This window comes from Cyanistes caeruleus, unplaced genomic scaffold, assembly GCF_971803275.1.
Source record: "Cyanistes caeruleus unplaced genomic scaffold, bCyaCae1.hap1.1 HAP1_SUPER_30, whole genome shotgun sequence".
Lineage (NCBI taxonomy): Eukaryota > Metazoa > Chordata > Aves > Passeriformes > Paridae > Cyanistes > Cyanistes caeruleus.
In genome coordinates this window covers 2,695,456-2,713,563 of record NW_028256295.1, presented here as the reverse complement: position 1 = coordinate 2,713,563, position 18,108 = coordinate 2,695,456, and the positions used below count along the sequence as shown (strand labels likewise).

Here is an 18,108-nt window from a genome sequence, read left to right as displayed (position 1 = left end):
ACCTCTCCCTCAGGTGTGTGTTCCAGGATTTTCCCAGGTTTTCCCAGCTCAGGTGAGTCATGTGCAGCATTCCAAAGGGATGGAGCTGTTAAGTGGGAAATCTATGATTTTCCCAGATGTTTTCCCATTTTCTCCCAGCCCAGGTGAGTCATGTGCAGCATTCCAAAAGGATTTGTTAAAACCAGGAAGGATTTTGTTCCCCGTGGGTATAAAACTGTCTCCAAAACCCTCCCAGAAAGGCCAAATCCTGATTTTAGCATCTTTTTCCACCTCCACTGGGTGAACCAAAACTGCTGGGTGTGGTGTCACCCACTGGCTGGTCCTTGGGGAAATCTTCTCCTCACTCCCCGGATGGTCCTAGGAGGGTCCCGGTGTCCCCTTGGATAGCTCTTGCTAAAACGCAATGGGGTTTCCTCAGGGAAGTGTCAGACCCGAGAGCGACTTGCTTTCTGCAGCTGGTGCTGCAGGAGACGCTTCTCCAGGGAACCAGGGAACCAGGGAACCGCTGGCAGAGCTCCCTGTTGGGCCCCACCTGTCGCGGCGAGCGGAGGTGGTCAGGGTGCCGCGACCTTCCCAGGGAAGCGTCTCCTGTGGCACTTCCCCTGGGCGCACAGGCACGCTTGCCTTGCCCCCGTGATTCAGCTGCGAGTCCTTCAAAGGGCTTTTGGAATGGCCACTGTTCCTCGGGTGCTGCCGAAGAAAAGAGACGGGAGGCACCGTGTGGGGTTCCAAGGAGGTCTTTATTCTTCTCTCCCGAAGGGTCCCAGAGACAACAACTGGCCCAGGCTCAGTGAGAGCAGGGATTATATGGGAAAAGCAGGGGGTGGGGTGGAGCAACAGGGACAATGGTCTGAGGATTCAGGGGTGGAACAAGGGGGAAGGGCCAACAGGGTAAAAATAATATGCATACAGGGGGAAAGACATGTTGGGAACCACTTAACGTGTGGCTGTAAAAATGACAGCTCCCCATCGAGGCCTGTAGCCTCTGGGGGAGAGCGGTCAGTGAAAGCCTCCTATGGGCTTTTCCTCCAGGGGAGAGTGGCTACAGCATTGGCTGCTTCCTCGGCCCCCACAGTTCCCAGTATCCAGTTAACATCGCATAGTTCTTGGCATCATTCGGGCCCAACAAAGGGTTTACAATAGGAAACAACTGGTCACTGTACCCTGTAAGGCTCCACTAGCAATTTCTCCCTGCACATGTGCTCTGACCATCTTCATCACCAACTCCTTATCTGTTTTCCTTAGCGCTGTCATCATGAAATCACCTCAGTCTGGGTCTCGGTTCTTGACTATTAACTCCAATCTTTTTGCCACTTTGCTAGGGTTTTCTCTATAATTATGAACTTCTTCCTGCCAGTTATTCAGGTCACCAGTAGAAAAGGGGATCTTCACCCACACAGCTTCTCCTGTGGGACCCACTATTTGCCTTAAGGGGGTGACTAAAGGCAAAGCTTTCTTGGTTTTATTCCTTGTACATGTTGTCACTGGCATCCCCACACTTGTTCCCTCACCAGGATTATTCATCTCATTCTCACTTTCATTTAATTGAGGGAGAGGACTGGTTGCTTGAGGGGGAAGGTAGAGCTGGCCTGGAATAACTCGGCTGTGAGTCTTGGACATCTATAACAGTGTCTTCCTCGTGCTTTTTTGCCAGTTTCAAACATCTTTGCCCTAAACTACATGCTGAACAACATCTCTTTATTTTCCACCTGTTATCTCTTTCCAAAGGAAGGACCAAAGTCTCCTGGGGGTCTAAATCAAAGCCATATTCTTTGTGCCACTCAGGTTTATTCTTCAGGGTAAAAAAATGTGTCTGCACATATCACTTGGTCTCATTTGTCTTCTTTTCTTAAAAATAACATCAACTGTAACAGTGGATGATCATTTAAAGTTCCATTAGGCAGTCCATTTTCACCACTTTCTAATTTTTACCAAGCCTACCGTTGGTTACAGTATTTAATCAGATCACTTTGCTTCAAAAAATGACCCTCTGGGATTCCTCCCAAGTCTTTCTAATGTGCTAAAATACATTCTAGTGGACACTTCGTGCCTTGGCCCAGATGTTCCTTGTCTGTGTCACACCTGTGAATTTAGAATGGCCACCAGCCGGGACATGTCCCAAGGAGGCCGTGCCAGATTCTGTGACGGGCCCCGTGCCCTTCCTGCTGCGGCTGCGTCGGCAGCTCTGGGGGCTCCTTCTGCTGCCCTGAGCCTGCAGAGCAGGGCAGCGTTTGCTGATGGTTTGAGGCGTTCCTAAAGATCCTGTTGGGCTGTCTAAGACACTTTGGGCAAGGGATTCCTTCCAACCTGGGCCACTTTGGGGGGGATGGGGGCAGCCCAAGGGCAGGTGGCAGTGTGTGCAAGGGCCCTTTGTGACACATGGTCACCATGGGATGGAAATGGACAGGGTGTCAGAGGGCCCTTTGTGACATGTGGTGACATAGGAGCTGGCGGTGACAGGGCCATGCCACAGTGCCCAGTGCACGCGACGGGACAGGACGCAGCAGAGCGGTGCTGTGAGGAGCCCCCGCACAGCGCACTCGTTTGTGTCGGACCCGGAGCTTTTCTGAGCCGTTATTCCTACAGGTGACCTCGAGGCCAGACCACGGGACTTGCTGACCTGTGGCCTTGCCAAGGCTTCTTTTCTTAAGGTTCTCTCAAGGGCAGACTGTGGGATTTGGTGACCCGGAGCTTTTCCAAGGTGTCGCCCATCCCTGCAGTCACTGCCCTTGAAACCAGACCACAATCCTTGACGAGGAGCCTCCTGTCCTTGTGGCAGGAGCCCTCAAGACCCAAGTGCAGGACTTGTTGTCCTGCAGTCTTGCCAGGACTTCAGTCTTGCAGGTGCCTTCCAGGCACGACTGCAGGGCTTGCTGACTTGAGCTTTTCCAAGCCATCTCTCCTGCAAGTACCATAAATCCAGTCCCTGCCATGGAGCAGCGACCCCCAAGAGTGCCCAAGCTGGCCTGGGTGAAGGAGGAGGAAGAAGAAGGCCCTGGAGCTGCCCCAGCACAGGAGATTGAAGAGGTGCAGGAGTTCCAGGCACCACAGGAGGGTGAGTTGCAGAGCTCGGCCTTAGGGCTAGTGCCTGTGTCCAGCTTGGCCCCATCCCATTACATGCCATGCCATGCCATCCCCTGGTGCTGTTCCTATGGAAAGGATGGGAGAGTCTTGAAGAAGACCTGGAGCAGCAACCCCCAAGAGTGCTCAAGCTGGCCTGGGTGGAGGAGGAGGAGGAGGAAGAGGAAGAAGGCCCTGGAGCTGCCCCAGCACCAGAGACCGAAGAGGTGCAGCAGTTCCAGCCGCTGGAGGAGGGTGAGTGGCAGAGCTGGGCCACAGGGCTGGTGCCTGCGGCCATCTTGGCCCCATCCCATCCCATTGCATCCCATCTCATCCCATCCCACCCTGTCCTGTGGAGACACACCCATGGACAGGATAAAAGAGGGGCAGGGGCTGCCCCCCCAGCAGTGGCTGTGCTCCATCCCCTGAGCCACCCCAGGGCTGTCCCTGCCTGGGGAGTGCAGGGCTGGGCTGTGTTCTCCAGCCTCTCCCGCAGCCCCTCAGCTCTGGCTGCTCTTTGCCAGATGCAGCCATGGACAGGACACAAGAGCAGGAGCCTGCCCGTGGCCGCTTCCGAAGAGCAGCGCAGGTACCTGCAGCCATCCCCACCTGGGCTGGGCCTGCTGGCACTGCTCAGCCCAGCAGTGGAGCTTGGAGCACTCCATAGAACATCCCCGATGTTTCTGTCTCCTGCCCTTCTCCTACAGCTGGTTTGCAACTTCATCAAGAGAATTCGGGAGGAAGGGACCAGTGCCATGGCCGCTGGGGTCAGACCATATTCGTACATCTTCAACACCAAGGCCACTGCTGCCCTGCTGGATATGCTTGTAGAGGAGGGTTTTTACAGTCAAAAGCAAGTAAGCAGCCTGTGGCCAGGGTTTGATCCTCCAGGGATCACTTGGCCTCCCAAGCCACACCTGCTGATCACTCTAAGCCTTTGAGGCCATTGCAGCGTGGTGAGAAGGGAAGCACTTCTCTGGGGAAGCTGGGGACATTCCTGACTCCCTGTGGCAGCTTTCAAAGTCTCCCCTTGTGCTTTCTCCAGGTGCCTGCCATGGTGAGGTACATCCACCAGTGGCTCATGGCCAATCAGTTCTCTGAGCACAGGCTGAACAGGACCCTGCTGGATCTGAGCGAGGCACAGCCCACTGATGTGGTCATTGCTCTCCTGCGTGTGGCCCCAACGTGTGACAGGTACGGGGCCCACGTGCCCAGAGGGCTCAGGGCTCCCCAGCCCATCAGCCTGCACAGCCTGGCCCAGGTGTCTGACCAACAGAGACTTCCAGAGCCCTCTGGCTGCTCCCCTTCCCAGCCCTGCTCCATCGGCCCCTGAGCCTGCTGCCATGCCATGGCCCCTCTGGGCCCTGTCCCTGCAGGGCTGGGCTGCCTGGGTGCTGCTGCTGGCGAGGGGCAGCAGGCAGAGGCAGAGCTGGCAGCCAGCTCAGCTCCCCATTGCTGCCCAGGCCACGGGGATGTGTCTGAGACCCCCGTGAGACAGAGCTGTCACCCCACAGAGCTGCTATGACCATGTGGAAGACGATCTTGTGCTCGCCCAGGACAGCGGAGCGGGCATACCTGATAGTCCTCGATGTGCTGGGGAACTGGCCAGAGCACAGCACGTGCACCTCTGATGGAGACAACACGGGTGTCTTTGCCCTGGCTGTGAGTTTCTGCAACTGGCCTTTGCTCACCCCATGGCCAGCCGTGTCTTCAGCAGCTCTGTTTCCTCCTTCCCCCACTGCATCTCCCTGCCTCAGGCACCAGGCTGAAACCTGGCCTAGGGGCAGCTTCAGGGGCACCAGGCCTGATGCTCCCCAAGGGTTTCCCCTGACCTCTCCCTGCCACACTCAGGCCCTGACACCTGGACACCTCGGCACTGAGCACTGTCTCTGGGTTCTCTGTCCTCTGCAGGCAACTGTGCTGATGTGGAAGATCCTTCAGATGCTCTGTGTCCCACATGTAGTGACAGTGCATTTCCCCCGCCTCTTTGTGCATCTGCTCTTCCAAGTGTTCTTCAGCACTTTGGAGATGCCAGAGGATCTCAATGCCTTCTGGAAGGGATGCCAGGAGCAACACGGCCTTGCCATCAGCCCCAACAGGTGCTCTATCCCACTCCTCCTGTCCCTGCCATGTCCCCATGGCAGGAGCCAGTGCTCCCAGCGTGACCTGGGCTTTGCTGTGCACACAGCTTTGCAGTGCAGGCCCTGAAGTCCCTGCTCTGCCAAATGCATCGTGAGGAAGTGGTGGTGGAAATGGAACACAAGCGTGGCTGGGACAAGCTGCTCAGTGCTGACACCCACCACTATGCCGTGGGTCTGCTGGCCAGGTGAGACCCCCTTCTCCCCACTGCCTCTGACATTTGTGCCCCGTGCTGAGGTTGCCCAACACAGTCCCCACTGTTGTGGGCCAGAGGGCCTCGTCACCAAGGGGCAGCTAAGGAGACTGGAAAAGGCTGGGAGAGGCGGGTGCCCACAAGGAGTCACCTCCCCAAGGGCCCAGGTCCCCTTGCAGGACAGTGGTCAAAGATCAGAGCTCTGTGAATCAGGCCTGGGAGATGTTTGTCCCCCTGGCTCACAGTCTTGGCTACTTTTTCACCCTGGCAGGGAGATGTTGTCTGCCTCTATCCCCTTGTGTTCCCGCATTGTTCCCTACCTGCTCCAGCTGCTCAGCACACAGGAGGCACGCTGGGATCTGCCTGCCCTGGCATTCCTTGTGGAGGTGAGCCCCATGGCCAAAACTGCCTCCCTGCAGAGCTGCCTGCCACCTCTCTGCCCCCTCACAGCTGCAGCTGCCTGGGATGGTGCCCATGCCCTGTGTTGGTTCTGGGCTCCTGCCAGCTGGCTCCCCTGTCACTGCCCTGTGCCTTTCAGATCCTGGACTACCTGGACTTGAGCGAACGCAGTGCTAACAGAGTCCTGGAAATCTTCTCAAGGCACCTGAGTAGCGAGAGCAGGGACAAGCGTCACCTGGCACTCAGGGCCCTTTTCAAGTTGATTGATGATCCCTCGATGGTGAGAAGTGGGCAGTGGCTGAAGCAGTGCTGGGGAACGCAGTCACTTGGGCTCGGCTGGGCTTCGGGCACCGAGGCAGCTGCTCCCAGCTCTCCTGCCTCCTGCTTCAGCTGCCTGAGTGCTTTGGGACAGGCCTTTGGCCTCTTGGCCCTGTGGCAGCAGGGTGGCGTTTCACAGACTTGTCTTCCACACAGGCTGAAAAAATGCAGAGCCTGACTGAAAGTCTTGTGGAGCTCCTGTGGGATGCAGATGGAGAGATAGTTAGGAAGGCAATCATGGTGCTCAGCTTTATAGTTTTGGACAAGGACATGCTGATACCCAGCCACATGGCTCTGCAGCTGGCTGAGGCACTCCTGCCACTCTTTGACCATGTAAGGCTCTGTGCCCCCAGCCGAGGCCACTGGGTGCTGCCCAGACACTTGGTGCCCTGGGGATTTGCCCACCTGCGCCCTGCTGAGCCCCATGCAGACAGGGCTGAGGTGTTTTTTCCTTCCTTTCATATAGGATAATAGCCAGGTGCAGCTGGTGTCCATATTATTCTTCCGATCGCTGATGACTGTTCTAACGGAAAAGGAAAAAAAGGCCCTGAAGTCACACGTGCACCAGAGCCTGCTGCCACTCTTCTTCCACTGCCATGACGAGAACCAGCAGGTGGTGGAGGTGAGGACTCCCGGGCTGCTGCTGTCACCCGGGCACGGGGCTCGGCTGCCTCCTGCCCTGGCACCTTGCCGGCTGCAGCCTCCTCCAGGCCTTGGCACACAAATGCGGGTCCTGTGTCCTGGCTTGTGGGGCCATCTGCGGGTCTCTGCTGCTCTCCAGGCTTCTTGGGCAACGCTGCTTTGTGCGGCTGAGTTCCTGAAGAGGAGAGATCTGGAAAGACCAGTGAAGAAGAAGAAGCTGTGGATGATCACCGAGTGCCTGGTAAGGACGGCTTGGAAGGCCCAGCCTCAGCCTGGAGAAGCCCCGTCTCCGGCGCTCGGTTTGTGGGGCTGGCAGCTGTGCCCCTGCCCAGTGCCGCAGCCGGCCACACGGCTTCTTCTCCAGGCTCCTGTGGCCCCGAGCCGGGTGCCAATGGAGCCCCAGAGTGGGGCTGCGGGCAGGGGCGGCACCGCGGCTCCCCGGGCAGCAGCCGGCCCTCTGCCCCCTCCAGAGCCCGGCGCCAGCGGCTGCTGGCCGGGCCTCAGGGCTGGGCGGGCACGGGAGGCCGGGGCCGGCCGCAGAGGCAGAGCCCGCACCAACCCTTCCCTCCTGCCTCTCTCTCCAGCTGGGACAGGATGAGAGGCGAGCGGCCGAGCAGCTGCGCCGGGCCCTGCCGTACCTGGACTGCCCACAGGAGCCCCTGCAAGAGGCGGCCATCAGGTTCATCGGTGAGCCACGAGCCCGGGCTCCCTCCCCGCCCCGCCGCAGCTCGGCCCCGGCCCCGGCTGCTGCCCCGGCAGCGGCACCCGGGCCCGGCGCCCTGGAGCCCCGGCTGCCCTCGGGGCTGCTGCTGCCGGCCTCTGGCAGCCGTGCCCTTGGGCTGAGTCAGGATGCGGCAAGGGCCCGGGCTGAGCCCTGCCGGGGCGGGAGGCCGTGTGGCCACAGGGCTGGCAGCGCCGCTGGCAGGGAGCTGTGCCGCTGGGGCCCTGACAGGCTCTGTGTTCCCAGGGATAGCCGGGCGGCTCCTGAGGGGGCAGAAGGAAGAGCTGCAGCTCATTTACAAATGTGAGTGAGGGCAGCGGGCTGTCAGTGGGGCTGGCAGGTGGAGCTGCAGGTCCTGGCCTGGCTGCGGAGGGCTCTGCTCCCCGTGTGGCTGAGGGGCGGCGTGAGAAGAGCACACCGAGATTTCAGGGGCACATGGGGCATTCGTGGCCAGCAGCTTCAGGCTGATCCCCTTGGTCCCTGCTCCCTGCTGGCCATGGCAAGAGCCGACTGGGATGGCCCTGGCAGGGGGCTATCCGTGGGCCCTCACAGGTCTGGGATCTGACCGTGGCTCTGTTCGTCTCTCTTCCAGCCCTTGTGAACATGGTGGATGACAGCAGCCCTGCCATTGTAAACCTGGCAATTCAAACACTGTACATCCTACAGGCAATAGAGAGGGCTCGATATTCCGTCTTTGATAACCTGCAAGATCAGCTACGCAGGGCATGGAGGACAAAGCCTCGTCTGTCGGGCCTAGGCTGGCTGTGCTGCTGGAGCTCTGCAGAGAGCTGATCTGGCAGGCTCTGTCTGCTGGGCACCACCTGAGAGAGCAGCGATATTCCTTTTCTCTAGCATTGTTCCTTTATTTTTTTTTTCCTTATGTATATAAATATAGCATATTACATAGGCATATAGTTATAATAGGCAGTCTCACAAGACCTTTTTTTTGCTACCCATGGTGTACAGGGCATAGGGGAAGAGAGGTGTCATGAATAAAATCTCTCAAGAAATCCACCCCAGATGAAATACTGTGTTTAGTTATGTACAGTTAATGTTCTTATCCCATTTGTAAACCTTGTACCCCTTGTTTGCTCCGATGGTTATTAGTAATGTTAATTACTTACCAGTTTCTGAAGTGTTTTAAAGGTTCTTATGAGACATTCCTGTACGCTTTCCCCTTACTTCCCTGCTGCCTTGTAACAGAGCTGCTCCCATGGGGGCTAAATCCAACTAACAAAAGCAACCCATTAGAAAGGTATGCCACAGAAGGAGGCAACTCCCATGGTCGTTGCTGTGCCACACTAGAACAAAGAAACTCCCAGGAAGCTGTGTAACCGAGTAAAATGCAAACTAAGGCGTGCAGGACACCAAAACAATGAGCTAACAGAGGAATAAAAGGACAATGAAACATATTTGAGCAAGCTATGATGCAAGATCATCTCCCTGCATCACCTAAACCTGCTTAGAAACCATCTTCCTGCATCACCATGAGCTAAAGAGGACTGGAAAGGACTGACAGCCCTAGACAGTGAACCAGGATGACAGGTCCCTGGCTACTCTCAGTGTGTGCTGCAAAGCTGAATTGTGTCTCCTCCTTGGAGCTGACAGTGTGGGAATGGCTGTGATGCAAGCAATCCCTTGGGCCCCCCCCACCCCAAGAGCTGAATCCTAATAAAGGCATCAAACAGGAGTTTTGTCTCCTGGCCAATTTCTTTCAATTACCATGTGCCGTACGGGCCATGGCTGAGGGGGCCTGGACCCACCCGGAGCTCCTCCCGGAGCCCAGCGGACTCCAGCTCAGCGGGGGCCGGCAGCGGGGCACGGCTTAGGCTCGGCAAGGTGTGAGCAGCCGTGGTCCGGCCCAGCCTCAGCCGGGGTCCCGCAGCCTCCCGTCCCCACCCGGTCACTGCTGGGGCCAGCCCGGCCCCGCCAGGCCGAGCCTGTGCGATTCAGCCCTTCTGGGACACAGGGCCAGAAAGACTTCAGCCCTGAAGCAGCAGGCTTTGAGTTCAAGCCTTGGGAAGCACTTGCCAAAGGCCTGATGGCAATTCATACGTTCATCAAGTCACCCCACTGAAAGTTATGTTTCTAGAATCTTCCTGTATCTCTCCCCTGATTGGTTGCAATTTGTCGCAGTATTTTGCATCTTTCTAACCCCAGTCTGTGTCTGGACCCATGCCCTCAGACTGCGCCCTCACACCTCCCCTAGATATTGTTGTGTCTGCCCCTAGGCCTGGTCTCTGCACTTTGCTCCTGTGCTGCGCAGGCTTTATGGGCCTCATCCCTACTTGATTTTCCTATTCCAGTTGGTTTTGGGGACTCCAGCGAACCCGCTCCTTTAATTTCCTCCTCGGTTGCCCGGGTGTCAGGGGACCCTGAAGCTTTAAGGATTGTTGTGGCCACTGTCAGCACGACTGCAAGGGCCGCAGTGCAGCGGGGTCCGGCCCGACCGGCAGCCAGGTACCTCCTCAAAGGTGGAAGCAAGAGAGAGATTTCCCTGGCTTGCCTGTCTGCAAAATGTCAATCTCACAGAGGTGGATGCAGCTTTTTAAATGCTTTAATAGGTAGTCAGTTCCCACAGCTAGCCAGCTCTTGGATTTTGCTTGGCACAGAGGCAGCTCTCGCTTAGCAGCTCCTCTCAGTAAAATCATTTCCATGGGGGACTTCTTCCCTGCTCACTAAATAGCAATTCATGCAAAAGCAGCACAAACTGTTCTTCCTGTCCTCCTATCTTTGCCAGAGAGTGCCTTTCAAAGGGATAATAATTGGGAATGGGGGGGTTTACATTTTCCAATGCAAAGGAGCCTCCTGCTCCTTCTTCTTTCAAAGGAAGACACACACGGTCTCCTTTTGCACCTTCACTTGGCCCCAGCCACTCCTGATCATTTGAAGGAGCGGCTCAGAAGAAGGGGCTGCAATCCCCCAAGGCCTGGGCTGCTCCAGGCTGCTCCTGGTGCCTTGGGCTGTTGAAGAGGTGCTGGGGTGGCCTTTGTGACACAGGCACGGGGTGCCGGGGTGGCCTTTGTGACACAGGCACAGGGTGCCGGGGTGCCCTTTGTGACACAGGCACGGGGTGCCGGGGTGCCCTTTGTGACACAGGCACGAGGTGCTGAGGAGGCCTTTGTGACACAGGCACGGGGTGTCAGGGTGGCCTTTGTGACACAGGCACGGGGTGTCAGGGGCCGTGGTGACGCGGGACCTTGTGGTGCCCAAAGTCCATTGTGACATGGCAGAGCCCCGCCCCGGCTGGGGGGTATATAAAGGGCTTGTGGGGCCTGGGTCAGTCCCAGGACAGTGGCTGTGTCCAGGTACCTGTGTGCACCAGAGGACTGCAGGCACGGAGGAGGAGAAGGCAAAGCCCAAGTCCCAGCCCCCCAGGCCCTGGCCCGGCTCACAGAGAGCCCAGGCCTTGAGGGAGCAGCAGGAGGAGGATGAGAGGGCAAGCAGAGGGAGGAGAGGAGCCGTGGAGTCCTGCGCTGAGGAAGAGCCACAGCTCTGCCAAGGAGAAATGAACAAGTTCCAGCAAGGGACTCCAGGGGAAGCCTGCACTGAGCCACAGCTGTGCCCAGGAGAAGCCCAGAGCTGCCAGGAGCTCTCTGAGTGGGATGAAGGCCTTGAGCAAGAGCTGGTCCAAGTATGGGGGTGCTACTGGCATTTCTGGGACTGGGATGAGGGCAGGGAGCAAGAGCCCTCCCCAGTCGTCTCCGAGTGAATCGAGTGCAGGGAGCAGGATCCGTGGCAGGCGGACAGCGATCACTGTCAGGAATTCTCAGATTGGGAAGAATCTCCTGAGCAGTGGCTGTCCCCAGGAGAAGGCACGAGCCGCCGGGCACTCTTGGACTGGGAAGTTTGCCGCAAGCAAGAGCTGTGCCAGGATGGCCAGGAGGTGACTGGAGGCAAAGCAAAGAGAAAATCCTCCAGGTCCAGCAGGGATGATGACAGTGATGGAGAGCTGGCTCAGGACAGCAGGGAATACTGCGACATCCTGTGCAGCCAGCTCAAGGCCTGGCAGCGGGAGGACGATGACTGGGATGAGGTGAGCGTCCTGGAGCTGCACGAGGAAGGAGAAGAGGCCAGGCAGCAGAGACTGGCAGATTTAGCCCGAGAGGGAATCTTGCTGCCTGTCCCTCGAGAAGCTTGGGTGGAGTGCCAGGAGCCCAAGCTGTGCCCACAAGAGCAACTCTGTGCCGGGCCTGGCCCTCTGGCAGCCCAAGCCACGGTGGAAGATGTCTCTTCTCCCGGGCAGCTGCTTCCCCACAGGAAAGGCCGCTCGCTCTTGAGGTGGGCACTGCAGGGGCTGCGGGCACTGCGGGCGCTGCGGGCGCTGCAGGGGCTGCGGGGGCTGTGGGGGCTGCGGGGGCTGTGGGGGCTGTTCTGCTGCCCCTGCCTGGCGGCACAGCCACAGGATCAGCGCCCGCTGCCAGCAGCGCTGGGCTGCAGATGGCGGCTGCCCCGCGGCCTGCCCGGCGCCCCGAGGGAGCCGCACGGGCTGCCCCGGCCTGCGCTGGCCCTGCGGGCCGAGTCGGCCCCGGCCGCTCTGTGGCACCCCCGGGGCGGCTCCCCGAGGGCACACGGCAGCCCAAAGCGGCACCCAAAGGGGGACCCTCACTGCCGGGGCTCAGTGCCACATCCTGGCCCATCGTCCGGCCGGGAAGGCACATGGAAAGTCATCGGCTCCCAGCGGCAGCCTGGCACCGCCAGCGGCACCCCTGCACCGGGTCCCCGAGGGCCACAGCCACACGGCTCTTGGCCCTTTGCAGGGACACTGGCTCCAGCTCCTCCCTGCTGGACTCCAAGGCCATTTCCTCTCCTCAGGAAAGGACTCCATGCTGATCCTGGGGCACTTTGGCCATGAGGAATGGACACAGACAGGAGGTGCTGCTCCCAGGACACGACGGCGGCCTGCTGGACTGCAACACACACAATTCTAACAAAAGAAAAGAAAGTTGTGTTTAGGAAGTAGTTGTAGGAAAGAAAAAAACCCCCCCCCCCCCCCCCCCCTCCCCAAACCTGCATAAGACCCTCCAGAAACCAAAAAATGATAAAGAATAAGAATAGGAATATTAGGAAGAAGAGGTAGAAGCTGAAGTAGATGAAGACGTAGTAGTACTTAAAACATGGAAAATTAAGAATAAGAATAAAATGTTGGAGTCTGGAATACAGAGTGTGTGCCCTTGTTTCTGACACTTAGTTATAAGATCCAGTTATAAGTTCCCCCAGGCAGGGCAGGTCCCTGGGTGCTGCCCCTGGCCCAGATAGTTTTCAGATGGGAAAAACTATCAGAGGTAAGGTTTTAGAAGACAAAATGTCTTCCCTGCTGACAGCACTGTAAGGAATAGCTGCAGGGCAGAGTTTTAAAAACAGAGGTTGTCTTGACCTCTCTACAGCCTTGCATGGTGCTCAGCATGATAGATCAGGGGAAAAAATATTATAGTGGGTCAGACACATCACATTGCAACAGAGATGCAACAGCACCCCTGATTTTTCCATGGTTCTGGATGACAAGAACTAGGATACTGCATTTAATATGACTACAAGAAGGGTTTGGAAAGAGAGAGTTCAGAAAAGAGCAACAAAATAATTAAGGGACTAGAGGGATTTACCTATGAGGAAGATTAAAAGAACTAAATCAATATGTCTAGTTTGGCTAAGTGATAACTAAGGAGAGGCGTTTCAACCATCTACAGATATTTGACTGACACACACACACCCTAGGGAAGGAAAGGAATTACTTAGCAGGAAACAAGCAGGTATATCAGGGAGTAATGGAATGAAATTAAGAAAGAGAAAACTGTGGAATTTAAGGCAAATCCTCCTGACAATGGGTTCTAATAGTCTGTAGAAAACATACCAGCATATGTGCAACATATGGGAACAGTCTTGCATTGATAAGGAGGGAGACTTAAGTGACTTGATGGGCCTTTCCAATCTCAAATATTTATGATTCTATAATTAAGCATTATTAAATTTAATGACATGTGCCATTTTGTTTTCAGCAAGTTCCTTCTGTTGCCTCAGGTCATAAGTGTGCAATTATTTCCTAACTAAAGGACTTACTTTTTTACTCATGAATCCTTATGAAATTAACTAGACTGGTCTGCTATTTCTTTTTTTTCTTAAATTGAATTTCTATTAATGCATTTTCTCTTATTTCCAACCAGCAGCTCTCTCCCTCAGCTAACAACTCACAATTCCCTCTTTATGCAAGGCAAGCCTGCACACTTACAGCTTCGTGGCTCGGTGCCTGAACCTGCTCAGCCTCAGGCTGAATGCCTGCTGTGTTCAAGGGAGCTGCTGTTCCCAAGCCCAGATGAGCACAGGGGCTCTTCTTCCTCTGAGGATGAACTGCGTGCAACAAAGGGGAAAAAAAAAAAAAAAGTTAGATGATATTTTCAGCTAAGAGCTGTTTACAGAGCTTTGAAAGCAGATCACGGCCAGATGAAAAGCTTCATGTCACTGCTCACCCCTGTGTCACAGCACCACTCAGCAAATGAAAACAGGTGTTTATGTGCTATTGCCCAAGCCCCTGGCCAGGATCACAGCTGGTGGGTAGCAAGTTTCCTCTATTTCTCTTTGGCAAACTCCTTGGTTTGGATGCACATGCTTGCTTGTGCCAAGATATACTCCAAAATATCCCCCCAAATGGGTACAAACCTAGGGAGTGATCAGGAGGTTGTGGTCTCATGTGAGCAGTCATTTTGGGGATCCAAATGGTTTGTTCTGCTCTGTCTCAGACAGTGTCTGCTGCCTGAGTGTGCTGCAGCTTTTGCTGATATTTTACCATTGCCTGTGTTACAAGCACAGTTCCTCAAGAAGGTTCATACAGCCTAATTCTTTATTACCTAATCTATTATTAGGTGAATTATTACCTAAATCTATCTTTTGTCCAGGAAAGAGTGAAAGGCAATCTGTGATGCCTGCTGCTTTTGTGATACTTTCTTTCGGTTTCCCCCAGTAGTGCAGCTGCAGACTGGGCACGCTGTATCATCAATATCTGACACTCACACTCCCTTCACTCTTGACTACTTGCTTCAAGCTCCTCTCTTATTATGTGTGCTGGACCCCAGCCTCAGCCAGGGCAGTAAATGGCAGCAGTTTCACATCAGGATGTGGTGACAGCAGTGCCTGCAAACACTCTGCTGTAGCACTGGCAGCGTGGGCTCCCTCCTGAAGGATGAGATGGATCTTCCCCAGCCCCGACAGACAGAGTCCCCTCTTTGCTACCTGCCCCTGATCCTGAGCCCAGAGATGCTGTCTGCCAGCACGTGTGAGAGCTGGTTCTCTGAGGAGATCAGAGGATGTGAGAGCCTGGCAATTTCATCCCAGAGAAGTAAATCCTCGGTGAAAGAGGCTGGCTGCTGGCATTACGATATGCTCAATGCTAATTACCAGAAATCTAGTTTCCAAATCTTTTCACTTTTAAGATACCACTGCAGCAATCAGGCTGAAGTGGGATAATTAAACGAAGCACTGTCTCCTCTCTCCTCCTCCCCCCATCACTCTGCAGCCCTGTCTGTCATTTCCCAGCACGGAATGGCTGAGATGTGGGAGGCTGATAGGAAAGCTCAGTATGTAAAATGCTGAGTGCATTTTACAGGAGGTCCGGCTTCAGCACAGCTTCCTCACTAGGAAAGAGCCACAAGGAGTCCTGGCTGCTCCTGTGGATGGTTTATCACTGAGCTGAGTCCAGTCAAAAGTCAGTGAAAAAGATGTAGGCAAAGAAAGAGAAGAAGGAATGAGAATATTTTCCCCTTTTCCCAAAGCAAGAACAGGCAAAATCTCGCTCTCCTTTTGAAACCCACAGGTTGTGAATCCAGTTTTGGCAGCTGTGATAAATGTCCTGAAGCATCCAAATACTTGGGGTATAAGGAAAGGATTACTGCTTGTCAGAAGTTGTCTATCTTTTGAATATTCTGCCCAAAGCAGCAAAAAATTGAGTAACAACTTGGTACTGACAGCTCTTCCTTAAGATACAGCAACCTCAGCCATTGCCTTAGTCCACAGTCTTCTCTCTGTCTCCACGGCTTAATAAAACAACTTTAAATGTTGCAGTTTTGGTCTTAAACCAAGAAGAGGAATTGTTCTTTCACACTGTCGTGGTTTTAAAGCAGTAACTAAAAAATTACTAGAAAACTTCCTTATTTCTTGCTGTGAGATATGGATTGGAGCAAGAGCAAAACAGGCTTAAAACTTAAAAGGAAATAAAGGAAGTTTATTAACAAAACTACAAGAATAAGAAAACTAGAATAACCTCCAGAAAACCCTTTTATTCCCCACTACCCACCATTCCCTTGTTCATATGACAACATAGAGACAAAAAATCTTGGAACTTTGGTGTTTAAAACAGTCCCAATTCCTGCTAGAGTCTTTTCATCAGTCTTTGTAGAGAAGCAAAAGTCTTCTTCTGCTAATCTATGGAGTTTCTCACAAGAAAACTATTTCTGTTATAGCTTTCTATTTCTATGATGTCAGCTGCCTGGAAATCTGTCATCAGTTCACTCCTCCCATTTCACATCGCTCTGAGGTGTGTTATGGGTCAAATGAGTCTAGGGATGTCATTTTTAAGGATTCAAAGGCAAAAGTTCTCTTCATCTGTCTCTGTGAGCCTCCCTGGAAACAGAAATTTTTCTCTTTGCCTCTCAAGGCCCCAAATCTTCAACTATTACTTCTCCCCTCCGTTCCAGCACCTCACTGTATCACAATTACTCCACCTTTTACTCAAAATCCACACTTTGAACCACTCTATTCCTTCCAATATGCTCTGAATTAAAGGAGCTCTTTTTCAGAACACTATTGTCCATCTCCATAGCTTTAATAGAAAAATATTTCAGCTTAATTAAAGCATCTCTTTATTCTCTCTTCCTCATCTAAAACTTAACTCTTTTCTTCACTGTCTTTGACGGTTTTATGATGTCTTCTTCACGTTATCTATCTCTTTCTCCTCCTTCTCTCTCTCTGGGAAAAAGGAGTAATCTGTCAGTCTCATCCAGGTAGTAAAAGAGTTAAAGTCTTGGAAAGCTGCAGATGTTCATGGTGTCAGGTTTCAGTTCAGCAGCAGAAACTGCAAACCAAGCCAGGCCAGCTCCGTTTCTCCCCCTCCCCACCCTCTGTGGCCTTGTCCAGCCTGGAGGGGCGTGGGGAGGAGGCTGAGACAGAGCCTTGTTACCTTGTCAGAAGCCAGAAACCAAAGAGAACAAAAGAACCCTGGCTTTACATCTTAAGGTGGTGTTCACAAGTTGATCTCACTTCTCAATGGTTAAAACCACCACCAATTCTCAGAAATGACCAATAATTGGTCAGAGGAAAAACTCTTATCAGCCTCTCCCAGCTTCAACTTCCTCCCAGCTCCCGAAGCTATCTTAAAGGTAAAATCACCCCAGGACAACTGTGCATCTCAATACCCAGTTCCTGTAACTCTCCCCCTCTCTCGGAACCTTCGTTAACAATCCAACAGAAAAATTCTCCAGACCGTGCATCTCAGTACTCAGCTCTCATAAAATCTACTCAGACTTTTCCTCCCTTCTCGGAAACTTAGCTAAAAAACCAACAGAAAATATGAATATGCAACAAACTTCAGAAGAAAGAAAAAACAGACTGCACAGCCTCAAGCTGTAAAAACTGTATCAAAACTCACCTCTCCAAAAGACAGGCGGTGAACTTGGGGGAATCAGTGTGACAGAGGCTGGTTCAGAGTTCACCCAGCGCCGATCCTGAGCTCGAAGCTGACTGTGATTGTAGCTGTTTTCATAATTTGATTTTGCAAATTTTTCAATAAAATTGTTATTGATAAATTTGGCTGAATTTCATTTATTACAGTGTACATGCACCTCAGCTGGGCTACTGATTTCACCCCTACCTCAGGCTCACCACCCTTGGGGCTGCTTCCAGACAGCCCAGCTGCATCCCCTTCCCCCTTCAAACCTAGTTTAAAGCCCTCTCAGTGAGTTCTGCCACTTCATAAGATAAAATTCTTCTACCCTTAAGAGAGATGCAGCCCATCCAGTTCCAGCAGGCCGGGTGCCAGAAAAGTTGCCCCATGATCAGAGAACCCAGAATTCTGCCGATGACACCAACCCTTGAGCCACTTGTTGATAATGTGGGCTCCCCTATTCCTTTCACTTCTTTTCTGCCACCAAAGGGACTGAGGAAAAGTCTACCTGTGCTCCTGCCCGATCAAGCACTCAGCCAGTGCCCTGAAGTCCCTTTGAATTGCCCTGGCACTCCTCTTTTCAGTCTCATCTCTGCCAGCCTGGAGTAGCAGCAGTGGATAATAACCAGAGGGCTGGATCAGCCCAGGAAGTCTCTCAGTGATGCCCCGTAGCCGAGTCCCAGGGAGGCAGCAGACCTCCCTGTGGGATGGCTCCAGTCAGCATGAGGGGCCCTCTGTTCCCCTCAGAAGGCAGTCACCCACTGCAACCACCTTTTTTTGTCTTTTTAATAAGCTTTGTAACAAAAAGCCACGCACTGGTAGATGGTAAAATTCTGATTTATAAATATTTTTTCCCATTTTTTATTGTTTTTTCCCCTCTTCACTCCAATAGCATCACAAGTATTGAGAATGAAAAAAGGCCACAGTCCATCATCATTTTCACCGTTTTACAGACGTTTCTAAGAATATTCAGGAATGAGGATGGGC

The 18,108-nt window shown here is 53.7% G+C and overlaps 3 protein-coding genes across 3 annotated transcripts in view; 1 reads left to right on the top strand and 2 right to left on the bottom strand.

The window, feature by feature from the left end:
• The window catches only part of LOC147645291 (uncharacterized), a 409,208-nt gene that overhangs the window by 256,401 nt on the left and 134,699 nt on the right, over nucleotides 1–18,108 (bottom strand). The window lies entirely within an intron of this gene.
• The window catches only part of LOC111922621 (uncharacterized), an 813,543-nt gene that overhangs the window by 671,673 nt on the left and 123,762 nt on the right, over nucleotides 1–18,108 (bottom strand). The window lies entirely within an intron of this gene.
• Nucleotides 470–8,486, top strand: LOC147645298 (maestro heat-like repeat-containing protein family member 7). Its single transcript, XM_086874785.1, has 16 exons — nucleotides 470–3,055; nucleotides 3,160–3,315; nucleotides 3,585–3,649; nucleotides 3,768–3,917; nucleotides 4,106–4,254; nucleotides 4,575–4,722; nucleotides 4,972–5,159; nucleotides 5,249–5,386; nucleotides 5,664–5,778; nucleotides 5,931–6,071; nucleotides 6,266–6,442; nucleotides 6,576–6,731; nucleotides 6,891–6,992; nucleotides 7,336–7,438; nucleotides 7,719–7,775; nucleotides 8,065–8,486. Exons 1-16 carry the CDS (start codon nucleotides 2,932–2,934, stop codon nucleotides 8,262–8,264), a joined length of 2,169 nt encoding a protein of 722 aa, XP_086730911.1. The 5' UTR covers nucleotides 470–2,931; the 3' UTR covers nucleotides 8,265–8,486.